Source organism: Crotalus tigris, unplaced genomic scaffold, assembly GCF_016545835.1.
Source record: "Crotalus tigris isolate CLP2741 ecotype Arizona unplaced genomic scaffold, ASM1654583v1 scf7180000024340.7048381, whole genome shotgun sequence".
Lineage (NCBI taxonomy): Eukaryota > Metazoa > Chordata > Lepidosauria > Squamata > Viperidae > Crotalus > Crotalus tigris.
The window spans coordinates 2,897,870-2,918,513 of record NW_024100510.1 but is presented as its reverse complement, the minus strand read 5'-3'; the positions used below and the strand labels follow the sequence as shown (position 1 = coordinate 2,918,513).

General features: G+C 41.5%; 2 protein-coding genes across 9 annotated transcripts in view; one reads left to right on the top strand and one right to left on the bottom strand.

Moving 5' to 3' along the window:
- Positions 1-10,338, top strand: part of ITGB2 (integrin subunit beta 2) — a 68,127-nt gene extending 57,789 nt beyond the window's left edge. For all 3 annotated transcript variants that reach the window (XM_039326347.1, XM_039326346.1, XM_039326348.1), the window contains exons 14-16: positions 5,933-6,138; positions 8,271-8,437; positions 8,710-10,338. In XM_039326347.1, the coding sequence (XP_039182281.1) occupies positions 5,933-6,138; positions 8,271-8,437; positions 8,710-8,775 (439 nt within the window). In that variant the 3' untranslated portion in view covers positions 8,776-10,338. The remainder of the gene's footprint in view (positions 1-5,932; positions 6,139-8,270; positions 8,438-8,709) is intronic.
- Positions 10,339-13,455: 3,117 nt separating this feature from the next.
- The window catches only part of KMO (kynurenine 3-monooxygenase), a 30,727-nt gene continuing 23,538 nt past the window's right edge, over positions 13,456-20,644 (bottom strand). For 2 of the 6 annotated variants that reach the window (XM_039326306.1, XM_039326310.1), the window contains 5 exons: positions 19,118-19,175; positions 16,598-16,680; positions 16,417-16,518; positions 16,241-16,300; positions 13,456-14,726 (listed from right to left, as the gene is read on the bottom strand). In XM_039326306.1, the coding sequence (XP_039182240.1) occupies positions 14,574-14,726; positions 16,241-16,300; positions 16,417-16,518; positions 16,598-16,680; positions 19,118-19,175 (456 nt within the window). In that variant the 3' untranslated portion in view covers positions 13,456-14,573. Of the gene's footprint in view, positions 15,116-16,240; positions 16,519-16,597; positions 16,681-19,117; positions 19,176-20,644 lie in introns of all 6 variants that reach the window. The other 4 variants (XM_039326307.1, XM_039326308.1, XM_039326309.1 and 1 more) reach the window with 4 other exon arrangements.

Genomic DNA, 20,644 nt, shown 5'->3' with positions numbered 1-20,644 from the left:
GTTGAACAGGAGAGACAGAGTTCAGGCGATGAGCAAGACCCATCCCCACCTGATCCTAGAGCACGGAGAGTGGAGAGAAGGAAGGAAGGATGCAGGCAGGCTCAACTACTCAGGAGGAGAGCATCCTGCCCCTCTCCACAAGGCACATCTGGAGAATGAGACTTAAGGAGACACTGTGGGGAGAGGCATTTGTTGGGAACAAACACTGATTCCTTGGAGTTTTGTGTGTCTTGTTGCTGATCTCTTGTTCTATGACTTCTGCTTGAAAACCCAGAAACTCTGACCCTTGGATTGGCTGACAACGTTACTTGGATGTTTATAGATCTCGGACTGTCTTTTGGCTTCCCTTTTGAAACTGCTCACACAAGCATGTATTCACACAGACTCATTAGGTTTATGATGTATGTGTCATTCTCTCTTATATCCATGACCTTGAGTAAATTACTCTCCTAATCAGACAGTATGTGAAACTACTTGCAGCCAGAGGTGTGTGTGTCTTCCGTTGTTTGGAGGCTTGCCAGAAACGTGGGAGCATTTGGGGAAAATTTGGAGCAATTAAAGGGCGGTTTGAATTGCCAGCTGACTGCATTGCCTCTGTGCTGTGCCCTGGGTCATCACAGTTTTGATTTAGAAGAACAAATTCAAATTCACATTGTTTTCTTAAAAATCAAAGACCTTTGGAGGCATGATAAGATCTGAAGCAATTCTAAAAATGTATTTGATCACCCAATGTAAATATACTGGTTTGTGGATACAGAACTGAAGACATTCATCAATACTTTAGACCAGGGGTGTCAAACTTGCAATGTCACGTGACGTGTCGTGAGGTAACACAACTTTTTTTCCATTGCTAGCAATGGGGTGGGCGCGGTTTTGGCATGATGCATCTGGCCCGTGGGCCAACAGTTTGACACCCCTGCTTTAGACAGATCACTAGTCCAGCATATTGTATATGCATGGGGCATTCCCATTCAACTGATCAGAAAGAGATATAGGCAGGCAGGCAGGCAGACAGGCAGACAGACAGACAGACAGACAGACAGATAGACAGACAGACACTGGTACATAGATAGAGATAGATGATAGGTAGAGTAGAGGTATAGATATATGTGTTGTGTTGTGTTGTGTTGTGTTGTGTTGTGTTATGTTATGTTATGTTATGTTATGTTATGTTATGTTATAATACATTCCCAAGCTATCATGGTGAGAATCAATATGATCAATAGCTTATCATTTCTGATTTATTGTCAAGAGTGAAAATTTGGCAGCTACCTGCCTCTCTGTTTTCATCTTGCCATTAAAGTAAGGGCGGGGGAGGTTTTGCTTTTGAATGAATTAGTTAGAGAAATGAAACCTCTCCAGTTCTACGGAAGAGAACTTGTTTACATGAGCTACATAGATATCTGGGGGGTTTGGCTGGGAAAGTCATTGTTATATGCTATGGTCTGATGCCTTGGGATAGAATAGAATAGAGCTGAAAGGGACCTTGAAGGTCTTCTAGTCCAGCCCCCTGCTTAAGCAAGAGACCTATACCATCTCAGACAAGTGACTGTCTGGTCTCTTCTTAAAAATCTCCAGTGATGGAGTGCCCATGATTTCTGGAGGCAAGCTGTTCCCCTAGTTAATTGTCCTCACTGTCAGGAAATTTCTCCTTAATTGCTTCTCTCTTTGTTCAGTTTCCAACCATTGTTTCTTATCTTGCCCTGTGATGCTTTGGAGAAAAATATGACCCCCTCGTTTTTGTGGCAGTCCCTCAAATACTGGAATACTGCTATCATGTCACCCCATTTCTTCTTTTCTTTAATCTAGCCAAACCGAAGTCCTGCAGCCATTCTTCATATGTTTTAGTCTCCAGGCCTTTGATCATCTTAGTTGCTCTTCTCTGAATTTTTTCCAAACTCTCAACATCTTTTTTGTGATAAGGTAACCAAAATTGGCTGCAGTATTCCAGGTGTGGTCTTACTAGGGTTTTATAAAGATACTAATAAAGGTACTAATACTTTGTGTGATCTTGATTCTATGCCTCTGTTTATACAACCCATGATTGTATTAGCTTTTTTGGTTGCTGCTACACATTGACCATTCACTAGGACTCCAAGATCCCTCTCACAGTTACTGTTTTTAAGCCAGGTCTCCCCCAGTCTGTACTTGTACCTTTGATTTTTCCTGCCTAAATGTAAAACTTTGCTTTTCTCCACATTGAAACTTATTTTGTTGGACAGGGTCCATTGTTCAAGTTTGTCAAGATCATTTGGATCCTGGGTTTGTCTTCCAGGGTGTTGGCTACTCCTACCAAACTGCAAATTTGATGAGTTCCCCTTCAATTCCCTCATCTAAGACATTTATGAAGATATTGAACAGTACTGGGCCTAAGACGGAACCTTATGGTACCCCACTGCTTACTTCTCTCCGTGTGGATGTAGTGCCGTTGAGGTCTACTCGTTGAGTACAGTTTGCCAGCCAGCTACAGATCTATCTGTTGGTGATGTTGTCTATTCCACCTTTTTCTAGATTACCAAGGAGTAGGTTATGGCTTACCTTACCAAATGCCTTACTGACGTTTAAGTATACTACATCTACAGTATTTTGCTGGTCTATTAGTTTAGTCACTTTATTGAAGAATGAAATAAGATTGGTTTGGCATGATTTGTTTCTGACAAACCCGTGCTGGCTACTAGTTATAACTTTGTTTCCTTCTAGTTGTTTACAGATCTGTTTTATGATTATCTTTTCCCAGGTATTGATGTTAAACTGATTAGTCTGTAGTTTCCTGGGTCTGTTTTTTTTCCTTTCTTGAAGATGGGGACCACATCAGCTCTTTTCCAATCCTCAGGTACTTCCCTGGACTTCCAGGACTTTTGAAAGATATGGTGCAATGGTTCTGAGATAACATCTCCCATCTCCTTCAGAACTCTGAGATTTTAGAGTTAGTTTTTCCTTGCCTTCACCAAGCCATGTATTCAATAAAGAATAAGCTTTTCAGAGATGAAAATAATCCTGGACTTTTATTTGGATACTTGAGCTGGAGATTGACATTTAGATTACAGACCATAACAAACACTAAAAGAAAACTATGTAGGTGCCATTGCCCATGAGAAGAGCTTCCCTAAGCTGCTCCATTGGGTACAAAATGATGTAAACTCTTTAGTGAACATGCAAGGCATAGTTGTGCATAATTACAGCTTTTCCCTCTTGATGATTAGCCTTTATTTCCTTCTGTAATATCTACATATGCACAAACTTAGCAAATAGAAATTTATCAGTAGGGCCCATGCACACATTGCAGTCTCTTCCCATCATTATTCAAGATCCAGGGAAATGTCCAATCATCCTAATTCTCTCTCTCAAAAACAAAAATCTTGATCTTATTTTTAAAATATGGCAGCAATACATACTCTAATAAATAAAAAGTAGAGCTCATTATAATAACACATCCAAACACACAATAACAAATTTAATTTAAAAGTCCCAAACTGCATCATTTTTACTATTCATGTTTTGATCTTCATGTTAACAGTGGGACAGTGAGCCAACTGCTTTACTGTCAATCAGTCCTCAGTATAAAGGGTTAAGCAAAACCGAGTTTAACTGAAACCATTTCCATTGGTTTCCCAACCTATTCAGGAATTGGCATCAATAAAATCCATTCCTGTCTGTAGATTTTGGTATTAAAAACACCAAGAGGGAGCCTCCAACAAATCCTAGGCGCCTGGAGAGATATCTGCTGTACAACTAGATTTTATTGTTCCACTTCAGGTTCATCTTATTTATATCATAAAATAATTTGGAGGGAGTCTCGTTAGGATAATCTCCTTTCTCCTCAGTAAACAATACCAGTTGACCAAGGACAGTTAATGTAAACCCCAGGAGATCTCATCTATTTGAGGTTAACTCATACTTTTTTATATATAAAGATTTCATTGGTTTTCTTTTGCATACATATGTTAATTTTTCCAATCAACGGGTTGTCTGGGGTTAGCTATGCTAATACATATTCGATTCCTAATCCTTCATTCTTTCCTCTAACCAACAATAAAATAAATCCCAAATTTGGTAGTAGTCTGTGTCTTCTTTATCTTTCAGTCTCATAGTTAATCTGTCCATCTCTGCACGTTCCAATATTTTTCTGATTATTTCTTCTTCTGATGGCAATCCTTCATTCTTCCAGTATTGTGCGAAGATTATTCTCGCTGCTGTAGTGATGTGTAAAATTAAATATAAAGTCTGCTTATTAATCTTTTCAGGCATTATACCTAGTAAAAAAAGTTCAGGTTTAAAATTCTCATCTTCACCTAATATTTTTTCTAACCACATACGTATCTTTTTCCAATAAGCCTTAGCTTTGCCACATGTCCACCAGATGTGGTAGTACGTGCCTGCATTGTGTTTACATTTCCAGCATCTATCTGACATATTTTTAAACATTTTTGCTAATCTTGTTGGTGGCAAGTGCCATCTATAAAACGTTTTATACAAGTTTTCTTTATATGAAGTTGACATTGTTAATTTGTAGTTTCTCTCCCATAGCATTTGCCACTTTTCTAGTTCTATATTATAGCCAAAGTTTTTCACCCATCTTATCATTGTTTCTTTAACTTGTTCGCTTTCCGTTTCCAAAATTAACAAAAAATTGTACATTTTCTTAATTAATTTCTCATTTGAAGTTAATAAAATCTTATCAAACACAGTTTGATCTTTATAAAATCCATACATTTTCACATCTTTTTCATATCTATTTTGTATCTGTAAATGTGCCCACCACGACAGGTTGATCCCCTGATTTTCCCGTTCTTGATTAGATTTTAAATTCCCATCAATATTTAGAATATCTCTATATGCCCATATTTTTTCAAAGTCTGCCAAGTTCGGATGTACAACTGCCTCCATCGTTGATAACCACCCTGGAATTTTTAGGTATATTTTAGCTTTAATTTTTTCCCATATTGTTAACAAAGCATTTCTTATAAAGTGACTTTGAAAATACTTATGAGTTCTATTTTTCCCATACCATAAAAAAGCATGCCACCCCAACTGTAAATCATGTCCCTCTAAATAGAACAACCTTTTGTTTCTAAGTATTATCCATTCTTTCGCTCATGTTAAAACAGATGCCTGATAATACAATGCCCATTCCAGCAGCCCAAATCCTCCATTTTCCTTAGCATCTTGTAGTATTTTCATCTTAATTCTAGCTTTCTTCCCCTGCCAAATAAAGTTCAAAATTAATGAGTTTAAATCTTGAAAAAAAATTCTCAAGTTTTATTGGAATTGTTTGAAATAAAAATAGAATCTTCGGTAGTACATTCATTTTTACTGTAGCAATTCTTCCTAATATTGACAACTGCAGATTTTTCCATCTTTCCAAGTCTAGCTTTATTTGTTTCAATAGTTTTGTATAGTTGTCTTCTTTTACTGACGAACATCTGGCCAAAAGATGTATACCTAAGTAACCTCTGTTTTCTCTAGCATTTGCCTTTTCTGTTTATCTGTGAAATTCTTAACTATTACCTTAGTTTTTTCTTTATTTATTTTTAATCCCGCCATTTCTCCATAGCTTAGGGATCATCTCTAAAGGTTCTTCCAAAATAAATACTAGATCATCAGCAAATGCTTGTAACTTACATGTTTCGTCTTTTATCTTCAATCCTTTGATTTCTGTGTCCTGTCTAATCCTTCTATTTAAAACTTCCAAAGTAAAAATAAATAATAATGGAGATAGTGGACACCCTTGCCTCATGAGGTTATCTCATACTTGTCATCCTCCTGATACAAAACTTACGTAGTATATATTTTAATAAGTCTGGGTTCTCTCAGATTTATATCCTCCTCATTTATAATATGCTGTAATATACTATATAAAATATAGATCTGTTGTATCATGGTTCTGTTATGAAACTTTTAAAAAAAGTTTTCCTTCTTGTTTTTTTTTTAGTTCCTGTGTTGAATGTCTTGCTTTTGGGAGTGGTCCATTTCAGAAGAATTGCTCTGATAGTTGTTCAAATATTACTGTTGAAAGTAATGTACAACCAAAAAGTAAAGAATGCAGGGAAAAGGATTCAGAGAATTGCTGGATCTCTTACACAATGTTTCAGACTGATGGAGAAGAGCACTATTCTATTACAGTCAAGCCTGACAAAGGTATGCTTTTAGTGCCACATCACCAAAACTAACATCTGTTCTCCATTGTAATATCTTTTGACTAGAAATGGCACGAGTGCTGTGTAATTGCTGGACACAACCAATAACGTAAGCAGATCTTGGCCTTCACTGTGTAAGTGATGGGAAGAGAGGCAACTTGTATTTTGAGAGGACCTCATGAGGATCTTTCTTCCTTGTGATGGAAGACACTATAGCCGTGGTGGCAAACCTATGGCACTTATGCCACAGGCGGCACACAGAGCCATCCCTGTGGGCACATGCACCATTGCCACAGACAGAGGGACGCAGAGCTGGGCTGCTCCCCTCCCCCTCTCCATGCATGCAAGAGCTGGGCGGGGTGAGGAAACCTATAAAAGGGGCAATTTTGGTGGGAGAGTGAGTGAGCGGCCTTTGGAAGTGACCAGTGGTGGGTTTCAAATCATTTAACAACCAATTCTCTGCCTCGCCTTCCCTCTGTCTTGGTCGGGCAAAGGGTGGGCCAGATCCCACCTTCCTCCGCTGCCGCCACCCCCACCAGCGTGAGGATGGTGGGCACAGCTTCGCTTCCGGATCTGCTGCCTGACACCATCGGTCAGTCAATCATGCAGGAAAGCAAGAGGAGGTGGAGGGGCAGCCATGGGTCTGGAGCCACCTCGGCTGCTTGCTGGCAGCCCGACGAGGCAGCGGATTTCGTGCACCAGCTGCCCCTCCTGCTTCCCTGCATGGTTGACCAGTCAGAGCAGCAGCAGAGGCCACCCCCATCAGAGCTGTTGAGTGGATGGGTCCAGACCAGGCAAGGGCTTCCTTCCAGCCAGTCCAAGACTGTCTCTGCCTGCGCCGATGGGGCTCTGTGGCCAGTTCGCCATTATGTAGGATAGCCAGCATGCTGTGGCTGCTGACAGACACTGTTGGCCCCCATGCGCTTGCTGGCCTCTGTGTGCGAGGGCCAATGGTGTCAGGCAGCAGATCTGGAAGCAAAGCTGTGCCCACCATCCTCGCGCTGGTGGGGGTGGCAGCAGCAGGGGAAGGCAGGATCTGGCATGTGCCCACTCTTTGCCGCTGCTGCCCCACATCATCCCGCATGTACTTCTGGGCCTTGCATGCAGGATGATGTGGGTGGCAGTGGAGAGGAATGGGCATGCGCCACAGCTCACCTTCTCCCACCACTGCCTCCATAAACACGAGTATGGGCAGCACAGCTTTGCTTCCAGATCTGCTGCTGGCTGGGCTTAACAATGCAGGGATCACTGCCGCCGCCTCCTGCTTCCCTGTGTGGTTGGCTGGTCAAGAGGCTCAGAGCAGCAGGAGGAGCAGTAGCCCCTGCCTGTCAGAGCCACCATGTAGACATGGCCCACACCAGGTGAGGGCTCCTTTCTGGATGTCCTGGGGCCATCTCCGCCCACGCCAATGGGGCTGCCATGATGCAGGACAGCCAGCATGCTGTGGCTGCTGATAGACACCGTTGGCTCCCATGCACTCGCTGGCCTCTGTGTGTGAAGGCTGATGGTATCAGGCAGCAGCTGCTCTGGCCCCTGCCTTGCCTTGCCTTGCCCCGTGGCAATTGGCACACTCAACCTGCCTCACCTTGCCTTACCCCACAGGACGAGCCTTTGGCCCACCGCCCCACCTGCCAGATACCCCCTTGATCTCCCCCAATCCTGCCCAGCCCCCACAGGCGTCCACACCCACCGTAGCACACTCACCCAGTCGGCTGTGACTACCTCAGCCACCCCCATCCAGTCAGCCACACCTACCCGGCACCTGGCGATAAATAAATGGGTTTTGAGTTGTAATTTGGGCACTTGGCCTCTAAAAGGTTCGCCATCACTGCCCTATAGTAACTAGTGAGTCAGAATTAGTTAGGTGGTCTCCCAGATGGAATAGCAAGCCACTGACAGAATATGTGGCCTTTAAAGAGTTTGTATAAATCTCATATGGAGATTCAGGATCTGTTATTTAAGTAGGGGGAAATGTATCATGTATATTTTTGAATTCTGCCTCATCTTTATTCATTTAAGAAACGTTTACCACTAGTATATAATATATGCAAACGGATATAGTCTTATAAATACATTGTATTTCTGTTGCTCAGTCAAGCACACATTATTAATCATTTTTCTTTCTTTTCTTAGAATGCCCCCAACCCCCTAACATTGCAGCCATAGTGGGGGGCACTATAGCTGGAGTGGCTCTTATTGGACTCCTTCTCCTCCTGGCTTGGCGGCTAGTGGCAGAGTTGATTGATCGCAAAGAATATCACAGATTTGAGAAGGAGAAATCCAAGGCCAAATGGAATGAGGTAAGATGTTTAACCCTGGTGGATAGATATAAAGAAAGGAGAAGACCTACTTGTGTCTCTTTCTTCCTGTGTTTGAGTTATTAATCAAAGTAATTGATTCAGCTTGGTGTACTTGGGCAGAACTTTGGTGTAGATTCTATCATCTTCCTGCTGTTTAGTTTGGGTTTTATCGAGCTATTAAATGAGTGTATGATTACCCATCTGAATCCAGATCTGATCTTGAAATGTTAGGTTTTATTAGCAGCTAAAAGTTTCTGATGTTTTATTGACAGGCTGACAATCCTCTTTTCAAGAGTGCTACTACCACTGTTGTGAACCCCAGATTTAATGGCCAATGAAATGAAACTTCAGCAACAGTGCAAAGCACAAAGAAACTCTTCAGCAGAAAAACAGAAGATGAATCCATTTGCTTTTCTTAAATCAACTGTTATTGCTGTATAATATCAGTTATTTTTGAGAAAACCATTCTGCGGGTTTTGCAACATGCTTCTTTATATATATATGTGATTTTTATTGACTTTTTCATACATTCAATAGTATTTGTTCAACAAATATTCTGGCTGAATTTACATTCACTAATACAAATTTAATTCCTAATCCTTTATTCTTTCCTCTAGCCCTTGATAAAATAAGTCCCAAGTTTGATAATATTCCGTTTCTTCTTTTTCTTTCAGTCACATAGTCAGTCTATCCATCTCTGCATATTCTAGTATTTTTTTTAATTATTTCTTCATCTGATGTTATTTCTTCCTTCTTTCAATACTGCGCGAATATAATTCTTGCCACTGTTGTTACATGCAGCATGCTTCTATTCCAACATTTTTAAAAAAATACGTAAGCATTAGAGAACTTTACTGCATATCTCAGATGAAGCACTCAGAGTAGCTAGGCCTCTTCCATTCATCACCCATACAAACTGTAGGGAATTAGGGGTTTGGTTTATAAAATTATCTAAACCTCTACTATACATAGTATGTAAATAAAATGCCAACTGCCACTCAGGGAGTTCTTTTAATTAACAATTTTGTTGTTTATAGGGCCTGTTTTAAGGTGAGGTGAGGTGTTTACAAGGCCTATTTTAAGGTGAGTGAGAAGGTGATGAGCTATTACCACAAAGTGGTAATTTTCCCAAGAAGGTACTATGTTGCATTCAAAACAATGCTGATTTGTTCATCTCATGAGCAATTGCAATCCCACCCATCTCTCAGAAAGCATCAATGTTTTGCACTGTGAACCTTTTTTTTCTGGGACTCCAAAAGAGTGTATCAGAGCAGAGCAGCCAATCAGCATTCAGTCCCTTTGCTTTAAATAGCTGAGTTTACTACCTCAGAGAGCTTCCAGCACTTTACACATTTCCAGCATTGCTGTTTCCATACATATCACCTATATGTACCTATGTGTATATTTGTCTCATAGTTTACAAAACCAGGTGAGTAATCAGAGAACTTTGGGGGTTTTTTGAGGGGGGAGGAATATTTGACTACTATGGAATAGACTCAGATGGCTTTGACTCATCATGATTGTCGATCAGCAAGCTTTATGAGGTCTTGTCCAGTAAACACAAAATTTTATTCCTGCTTGCAGGAGACAGTTCTGAAGCTATTACCAAATGAATCAAAAAATCTATAAAAACTTTTATTCACCTGTTGCTGTATTAGGGATCTGATGATCTGATAACTTTGAGGAGCAGATTATGAGCTGAGGATGAGCTTCTTTGTGCCAGATGTCCTGTCTGGATATCAATCGACATTCAATCCCCAGTAATAGGATTGTTTTAAACCAGCGGTTCTCAACCTGTGGGTCCCAACCCTATTTGGGGTTGAATGACCATTTCATGGGGTCGCCAAACAATGCAGTCCACCATTTTTTCCCCTTTTCCTTAGCTGTGCTACTCGCTCTTATTCTATTAGCTTTTGAAAGCCAATAGAATAGGCTCTATTCAAGAGACTCTATTCTATTGGCATTCTATTAGAATCTATTGGCTTTCAAAAGCCAATAGAATAGACTCTCTTGAATAGAGTCTAATTCTATTGGCTTTCAAAAGCAAATAGGAATTGTCCAGGCTGTCTCTGCCTTGCTGAGCCCGCGAAAAGTCCCAGTCTACAAATGGTGCTGCAAGTTGTCTGCAGCTAAGGTGAGCTTTCTGGACGTTTCCACCCCTCCCTGCTGAACAACTACTAAATGTAAGTAAAAGAGGGCCAAGGGTGGGAGGTGGGAGGCCGGCGGGCGCAGAGAGGGTTGCTGGCATGCGTGGTGGCCCAGCTGGTAGTTGCCCTGCACCCTCGCTGCCACGTGCCATGGCTGCCCAGGAGCACCTGGGCCTGCCTGCCACCACACCGAACATGCGGTGGCCAAGGTAAGGCTAGTGGGGCAGCAGCGGGTGCAGGGAGGGTTGCTGGCACGCGTGGGGCCCGGCGGGTGCCTTACCTCCCTTGGGCTGGGCCAACTGGTCACCCAGCCGGTGGTCGCCCTGCACCCTCGCTGCCACATGCCATGGCTGCCCAGGAGCGCTTGGGCCTGCCTGCTACCGCACCAAACATGCGGTGGCCAAGGTAAGGCTAGTGGGGCAGCTGCGGGTGAGGGAGGGTTGCTGGCACGCGTGGGGCCTGGCGGGTGCCTTACCTCCCTTGGGCTCGGCCAGCTGGTGGCCCAGCCGGTGGTCGCCCTGCGCCCTCGCTGCCGCATGCCATGGCCACCCAGGAGCACCTGGGCCTGCCTGCCACCGCACCGAATGTGCGGTGGACAAGGTAAGGCTAGCGGGGCAGCGGCGGGCAGAGGGAGGGTTGCTGGCTCGTGTGGGGCCCGGCAGGTGGCTTACCTCCCTTGGGCTAGGCCAGCTGGTGGCCCAGCCGGTAGTCGGCCTGCGCCGTCACTGTCGCTTGCCAGCTACACCTCGGACGGTGCAGGGGGTGGCACCATGCATGCGCGGTGCTCCCGGGCCGAGGCGGTTGCTGGGTGACGGCCTGCGTGCACCCTCGGCCTGCCCAGCGTGCACTCCAGCCGCAGGAGAGGAGGTGGAGCGTGCGCGCCTCCTCCTGCCCCGCCCGCAGGGAAATACAGGTAGTCCTCGACTTACAACCACATGGTCGGGAGTCGCGGCATTAGAAAGGTTGAGAACCACTATTTTAAACAATAACATGTTAGTAAAAATGTACTTGCATTTCTCTTCTACTGTTCAGAAGGCCTAGTTAGTTCAGAAAAAATGAGCTCTTCCAAAAGTATTACCCAGTGACTGATAAGACTAAATGGTAACTTCCATTTTCCAATTTAAATTTAACAACTATATCAGCTGCTGAATATAGGAAATCCTTTTACTGAAAAAATACTGACAGGTCCACAAATTATAATCAGATAGCTTTTCTTTGGACTGTTGATCAGCTCTATATTCAAAAAACATTTATGGCTTATGATAAATCAGGCAAACCATATTACGACTGATGAAATGCATGAACAGAGTTCTGTCCTGGTTTACCCATTGCATTAAATCATTTTTATGAGTTTAGTTGAATTGGTTAAGTCCACAAGATATAAGCAAATGCAAAGCCAAGCATTATATGTGACACGGAAGCAGATGAGATATTTGAAAGCTGTGTATTTCATTTTTGTTCTATTGATATATGTAAATCCCAATTTTTTTGGCACTGTAGACATCAATTACTGTCATGATAGTACATGATAGGCATGATAGGACATTACATGAGAAATATAGTATTGTCGCAACTGATTTTAACAAATTTTAATTAATAGAATGGTATGTCAATTAAACTAATTGGTGGGTAAAAAAAAATCCCTGTAGTTCTACAGGGAAAAGATTGGTTTGAAATCATGCATAGGGCCTTCCCTACAATGAAGAACAAGTCAATGCAAAGAATCAGGCAAGCGGTATGCAACCAAGAGGAAACAAGATACTGTGTTTCCCCAAAAATAGGACCCAGTGATATTTTTATTTTTTTTCCTCCAAAAGAGGCACCAGGTCTTATTTTCAAGGGATGTCTTTTCCATGGTCTCACCTCATGGCGGTGGCACCAACAGCCCTGCCCAGCTGGCCTACATCTGCGGCCACTCGCTGCCGCTCATGTATGTCACTCCTGGCTTCCATTTCGCTGTCAGGGGCCTTCAGGAAATGCCTCCAGGGGGTGCTGCACGCATCAATCTGGAGCCCAGTTCTCGACTGCAGAGGCCTTTTCTGAAGGCTTCTGAAGGCAAAATGGAGGCTGAGAGGTGCCATGTGTGTCAATCCACTGCTCCATTCTTAGCTGCAGAGGCATTTCCTGAAGACCTCTGATGGCAAAATAGAGGTTGGGGGTGATGCGCGTGTGTGAGCAGTGGCAAGTAGCTGCAGAAGAAGTGGGCTGGTGAGGCAGGTGTCAGGGCATGGGAGGCTTGGTTGCAACGGTAGGTGAGTGTGGGGCATGTGGGGTAGCTCCACCCCCCACATCCACCCTAGCTTGATTTTTAGATGTGCGCCTCACCCCAAAACTAGGGCTTATTTTTTGAGTAGAGCTTATATTAGGCCCACTCCCCAAAATCAAGCTAGGGCTTATTTTCAGGGTAGGTCTTATTTTCGGGAAAAGTAATTGCAGTCACTTTAACATTGTATATTAAAGTTTGTCAGTTCTGAAGATGCTAGGCATGACCATCCGCAGGGAGGGAAAATGGCAAAACAACAATTGCAATCTAAACTCTCCCCTTTTGTATTAGCACTGCAACATATCATATGTATATGTACATAAGGAGCAGAACTTGTATTGTGATGTCACAATGTGCATAGCATTGTTTTCACAAAAGTTTGGCTCAGTGTGGATTCTAGGTACTTAATTAGATACTTGATAAATGTTGTTAATGCATCATTGAAATCAATAAAACTTTTACTGATTTAAAGCCATTTCAATTTGCAACTATATAGCCATGCTTGCAATTCTCAGCTATACACTGATACCAATAAAGCTCATGTACATTTCAATTTGTGCTCAAGCATGTCTTATCTGTTGAAGTAGTCTGAGATGTGAAAGGGGTTATTTGGTATCAATTTTATTTTCCCTTAAATATGAATAGATAGAATCTTCATAAGTTTAAAGACAAGCAAGAGAACTGGAATTATATAGTATATGAGATTCAGGTATGTAATCAGAATTACAACAGATTCAAATGTACTTCCAATTTCCCTAGTACATGCTCTCTGCTCCACTATTCTTTACACCTTTGGCCCCCGCCTCATCTGGTGGCGCAGTGGTTAGAATGCAGTACTGCAGGCTCCTTATGCTGACTCCTGACTGCCAGCAGTTTGGCAGTTCAAGTCTCACCAGCTGAAGATTGACTCAGACTTCCATCCTTCTGAGGTGGGTAAAATGAGGACCCAGATTGTTAGGGGAAATATGCTGACTCTGCAAACCACTTAGAGAAGGCTATAAAGCACTGTGAAGCAGTATATAAGTCTAAGGGCTATTGTTATTGCTATCTTCTCAGCCTATTCCTGCTGGCCCTTTCACCAACCAATCGTCATAGTATCTTCTTACCAGCTTGGCTGCCTCCCATCTTTCTAGGATTGTCTCACTGACCTGCTCATTTCCTAATCTTCCCAGTGCCTTCCCACTGGCCCACTGTCTTCTGATCTTCTGAGAATTTGCCTGCCCATCCTTTAATCTTCTTGGAGTACTTCTGTGAACTTGAAAACTCTCCTGATCTTGATGTTTTTCCACCATATTTTCCAGGCATTTGCCTGCTAACCTGATGACCTTACCATCCTCCCAGAACTATCTACCTTAAAATCCATTGAGCATGACATTGAGATTTAGAACTTTGAATGGAACTAATATCATGCAAACTGAATTTCACTGTTGCCACAAAACATGAAAGAGCCTCCAGATCATATTTTGAGGATGCACAGGGAGATAATTTCAGATCATATTTTGAGGATGCACAGGGAGATAATTACAGAGGAGAGAATCACTGCCTTCCTATTGCAATTACTGAAACTGTTCTAGCAGAAATGGATAACTGGATTCCAACCAACAACTTTATTTTTTTTCACCATACTAGAACTTGAGAAGAATGGAATACCGGCATTATATGATTTTTTTAAAAAAAAAAATGCAGAAACAATTGAATTAGATAACTCCAAGCATAGCCATAATGATTATCTTATGGGAGGGAAGCGAAGATGAGGTGGTAAAACAATCTTAGAAAAGCCCCAGCATCTTCTGTCAAAATGTGTTGTTGATGTAGCTGGGATAGTGCAGATTTCTTGCAAATGAAACACAGGACAGCAATGAGTTATGTGGGCTGTACACTGCAGTTGCAAAACAAACAGAAAAGCAATGATAAAATACAAGACATATCCATATCTAGAAGTGGCTTATGACATGTTCACTGATAACAAAATAGCAGTGAATTTCTCAATATGAACAGGATTTTAGGTCTTGAATCCAGCATTCATTACATCATATCAAATATACATCAAATATAAATTGGAGGACCAATTTCTAAAACAGAGATTAATTATTCAGAAAGCATTCATTTCTATCTCAAATGATTTCTGAAAATTTTCCACCATTTTTAAGTATGTCTCCACAAATCCTCTATATGAAAGTCAATTTTGGGTAACTTTCCATTTCTGAACAGATAGATGCCACTCACTGCTGCTGCTACCATGCTGAGGAAGAGGCCTCTATTGATCACCTTTAACAACAATGAAAAATCTGCATTTTAGTAAAATATCTGAAAAATATTCTAGGGGGAAACAATTGCAATTATTTTGCCAACATTTTTAGGAAGAATTAAATCTGGCTATTTAAGGCTATTGGTCTGAACATCAATGTCAGTCGCAAAGAAATTTAGGTTTGAGTGCAACAAGCATTTCTTTCAACATTTTTATTTCTCTGTTATATCACTCCCTATTTTCATCTGTCTCTTTATTTCACTATCAAACTGGGCAAGATATGGCACAAGGGAATCTGCTGATGATGAGCATGTAACAGTGATGGCAAACCTTTTAGAGACTGAGTGCCCAAACTGCAACCCAAAACCCACTTATGCATCGTCAAGTGACGGGTGGGTGTGGCCCATTGGCTGGGTGGGCCCATTGGGTGGGTGTGGCTGCAGTGGTAATGGCAGACTGGGTGGGACTAAAAAGTTCAATCAATCAATTCCAACTTTGCAAGATTTTTTTTCCCCGCAAGAAGTTGAAATTGATTGGTTGAACCTTTTTTTTTTTTTTTTTGCACACGGCGGCGGAGGCCTAAAGCAAAAAGGTTTTATAAAACCCAGCTGAAGGCCTAGAACTGGGACGATGGCATGCATGTCCACAGAGAGGGCTCTGAGTGCCACCTCTGGCACCCGTGTCATATAACCACTGGCATATAACCATCCTAGTTCACTAATCCTCCCAGAACTGTTTGGTGAAATTGGGCTTACATTCTGGGAAGGAAGAGAGTCCTGGAAGAAGAGATTTCAGGGCAGCCCCAGTAATACTCTGCTGATCCTGAACAGCCTCAGGACTCATAAATTCTAACTAGGGGATTACATGTCGTGGTTGTCCTGGAGTGTCTCTGGTCATGCTCTCTATCAACCCCAAGCCCTGACGAGCAAAGAGGGGATGAGTCAGGTAAGGCCTTCAGGTCTACTGGAAAACTATTTGCACCCTTACAGTATGTATAATTTAATGGTACTAGACATTCTAAATTTTCATCTTTATTGAATCTAAAGTGAAGATAGGTATACTTCTCAACTTCCTCCTATGCCTTTGCCACAACAATAAATGCTTGGTGTAGCTACTTTCGGCAAATGCATCTGAATGTAGTTTACCTTATTCTGCCATTTCCATCTTTGCACAGCTTCGTGGTATCGGATTCTGGAGAATGTCACCTGAAGGAGGTTACAAAATCAATACAGGAACCTGGGCGTATCCCAGAAGGAAAAAGTGGACAACTGTGAGAAAAAATACATGAAAACTCCTGTAGAATTAAGTGTTAGAGTCTCACCATAGTATACAGAGGAATGATGATAGAAGGCAGGACTACATGGAGCCAATTGTCTATATGCTTTCGGAAAATGAACCACCTTGAATTCACACGTTCCCGCATCTGAAATTAGAAAGAGATAGATTTGCATTTGGTGGCATTGCCCATAATGCAATGGCCAATCAAATATTGTTTAACTTACCTCTATATAATTATACATGGCTAAATCTGAAATTGCATGATCGTCAGGTACCCTTAGCTTTGAGAACATTGGAAGGCAAACACCTAAGGAAAAAGCAGGGACAACACAGGCTTTCTGCAGAGAGAAATTTGATATGCCATAGAAGATGCAAATAGAAGTTGCAACTAGTTGCCATTCCCTGATAAGCATTTGTTGTAATTTACAGCTTTATGAGCACACAATGCCTAAAGATACAGTCTGTGAAGTGTTTATAGTAATATTCTATTTCAGTCCTTGTCAACTCATGTTCTGCAAGAGATTGCAACCCCCCAAAAATTAACATTTTAAAAAAAACTTCACATGTCACATAATACCAGTTCTTACAGTGTTGAGAATTTTTATAAACCATGACTCAGCTGCTGGCCTGCCACTTTCCTGTTGCTGATTAATAATATCTACTATATAATTTTGTAACTGTTACTTTATATTTGAGCCTTATCATGTTACTCACTAAGAAACATTTTTCTAAAGTCATGTATAAAGCTGTCTATATTAATAAATTTCTCAGGCTTGTTCTATACAAGGTCACTTTCTAAAAACCTAAACCTGCACACAGACAACTAAACTAGTTGTGTCCTTGTGCTGAACATAAGGTTGACGTATTTTCTCTGTTTCAGTTATTCTGGGGATGTCGGTGCTATTCAGCCTATTCTTACCCTACTGCAGTGGTTCTCAACCTGTGGGTCGGGACCCCATTTGGGTCGAACGACCATTTCACGGGGGTCGCCAAACAATGCAGTCCGCCATTTTTCCCCTTTTCCTTAGCTGTGCTACTCCCTTTTATTCTATTGGCTTTCGAAAGCCAATAGAATAGACTCTCTTGAATAGAGAGGAATTGTTCAGGCTGTCTCTGCCCTGCTGAGCCCGCCAAAAGTCCCATTCTGCAAACGGTGCTGCACCAGTTGAGTAGTCCTCGACTTACGACCGGTTGGGGGTCGCGGCATTAAAAAGGTTGAGAACCACTGCCCTACTGTATGTCCCCCTGGCTGTTCCATTTTTTGCCATCTGAAGCTACAGCATTGCCATTTCTTTGCAGTGTTTATCAGGTGCAGCTTCCTCCCAATTCACCCTGTACCCGACTTTTACAGCTTTTCCAACTGACACATCCCAGGCATAGAGGAAGGGCGCAGGCTGAAACAGGAGTTGGTCAGAATTGCTCCTTTTCATTTTTCCTCTATGCCTGCAATTTGCCAGCCAGAGAATATTTGAGTGAGGGCTTCCCACTCTTTCAAACCCTACCAAGCAGTGCAATTATATTTTCCACCAATAGGTGTCACTCAGTGAAAGAGAAATAAAGGCAGGGAAATCCACCAAAGGCTTTCTTAATTTGACTACATTACACTCACTCACTCACTCACTCACACGAGCTAGTCTCTATTACTGTACTGAAGCAGAAGAAGGAGGCTGAACTAAGAAGAAGCAAGGGGTTGGACTAGAAGACCTCCAAGGTCCCTTTCCAACCCTATTATTCTATGTTCTAAGTCTCAGCTACTAGAGCAGTGCAATTGATGCCGGCCTCCATTCCTGCTGACTGAAAAACTAGAGGATAATAAGTTAATGCAGCTTGAAGAACTCATGAGCTTTATTCAGCATCTCCTTTTATAGAAAACAGTAACACTAGGGTAGGATAGGATCATTAATTTATTTGAACTAACTACAAAACAAAGCAAAATGCAAATATCTAATGTTTGATTTTGTCTGTAAAACAGTCTTGAAGACGTTCCAGATTATAAATACAAACAAAATAATGAGATAAAATGAAATGCAATATATCAAATTATCAGAACACGCTCACAAGATTAATAAAAAAAAAGGTTTGGTCTAGTTTAAAAATAGTTTGCTAAAACAGGAATTTCTGCAGGCAGAGAGACCATATTTGTCATTGTCTTTAAAAAGTACATCAGGAGGGGTACTTTGAGGTCCAAAACTGAGATGTCATGGGGTTAGCATAAAAAGATGGAGACAATTTATACACATTATTTGCTTTAGACTGTTTAATGCCTATTTGCACATGTATGTTACAGAGTAATTCACAATGTTACTCACAGTGCACATGCTTTTAAAAATTCTCATGATAAGTAGCCATTTTATGATGTGCTTCATGTTACAATTCCTTCTTATTGTTGCTGATGGGGAAAACAAATGTTTTTTTCCCCACAGAATAATCATTCAAACCTGTAGACTGATACCTGGGCCATATCAGTTAAGTTTTCTCATAAAGATTCTTTCCATTTCAGGAGCAATCACAGTCCTTATCTCCCATTCTGCTACACACATACATGCAGGATCTATCAGACTTTACAATCTGCCCAGCCCGCAGAGGTTGGGGGAGTTGGTTCTTATGCAGTTTTGCAGAAGGAGAAGACACACCCTAAATATGTGGATGGAGTAGATGATAGAGATACTGAACTCATTTCACATCAAGCCATTTTTAATTTGCATTTGGTAGAATATTGCTTTTTCTATCTGATAGCCACTTACAGAGGTCATTTTGAAACTGGTCCATCAGCTCATCAAAGACTAGACAGTCTTCAAATCCCTGGGGGGGGGGGGAAATGCAAGGAAAGTAAGAATCTAATTTTAAGTAGTAAATTCTAATACCACGGTTATTGTGTTGGGCAAAACATAGAAAGTGCCAAATTATTTTTACAGTTTTCAAATGATAAGGTTGTCACACAGGCCAGGTAACACCTCCTCAAACCTTGATGCTTTGTTCTTTCTAGCCAGTTGGAGCAATTAAATATTCAATTACAAATATTTAACTCAGAATTAAGAAAGCAGAAGTGATTACCTCAACTTTAATAAATCAGAAATGGAAGGCATTTGAGGAAAGGGCTCAAAGGCTACTCCCAGATCTCAGAGGGGCCAGGGGCCAGGAAGTTTGGCCTGTTAAGTATCACTATTGTTCACAATGATATCTCAAGAAGTTTCTCTATTGTTAGATTGATTTAAAAACAGATAAATAAATAAGAACATCTCTAAATCTTGTTTTTACTGTTTTTAATGAATTTACTGTTTTATTGTTCTTAATCATTCTAGGCACAGCTCATATCTATTTAATTCTTTGTAATCTTTTGTCCCACCCACCTCTATGATTGCTCTTTGTCTTCCAGGCTTGCTAGCTTTCTTACTCCAAGACCTAGTTGTTCTTTACCAGGATTGCCACAAGATTAATTCCCAGAATCATGTTTATCATACCTGTCTAACCCTGACTCCTTTCTACTGTGATAACTATTTCCACAACTTGGCAGAACACTAGAATTTTTACTTCAATCATCTTCCTGCTTCATTTACCTAGAAAGACCCATTTGCTGCATCAAACCGGACTTTGAGCTTATTTTCTGCTGTGATAAAACAAGTTTAAAATCTTGTTCTATATCTGGTGTGGTTTTGACAGCTAGTTTCCTTACTACAGTGTGGGAACTACAGACAAGCAAGGTAGAAAAATTTCTACGAAACTATTATTACTACAATTCCTAAATATAGTTGTAGTTTTATGCCCTCCTAATAAGTATTAAGCTTCTGATCAGTTCCCTATGATAGTTATCTCTGCTTGTTAAATAAATACTTGAGGGGGGACATGATAGCAGTGTTCCAATATCTCAGGGGCTGCCACAAAGAAGAGGGAGTCAAGCTATTCTCCAAGGACAAGAAGCAACAGATGAAAACTAATCAAGGAGAGAAGCAACCTAGAACTAAGGAGAAACTTCCTGACAGTTAGAACAATTAACCAGTGGAACAACCTGCCTCCAGAAGTGGTGAATGCTCCAAAACTGGAAGTTTTTAAGAAGAGACTGGACAGCCATTTGTCCGAAATGGTATAGGGTTTCCTGCTTGAGCAGGAGGTTGGACTAGATGATCTCCAAGGTCCCTTCCAACTTATTATTATTATGGATCATCGCACAGTCAGCCAGATGTTCAGACTGGATTTGGCATTTTGTCTACCTATCGAGTCCTTACCCAGGACCTGGGATAGGCAGATGTGGATGTTTGATGGTATTACAGATA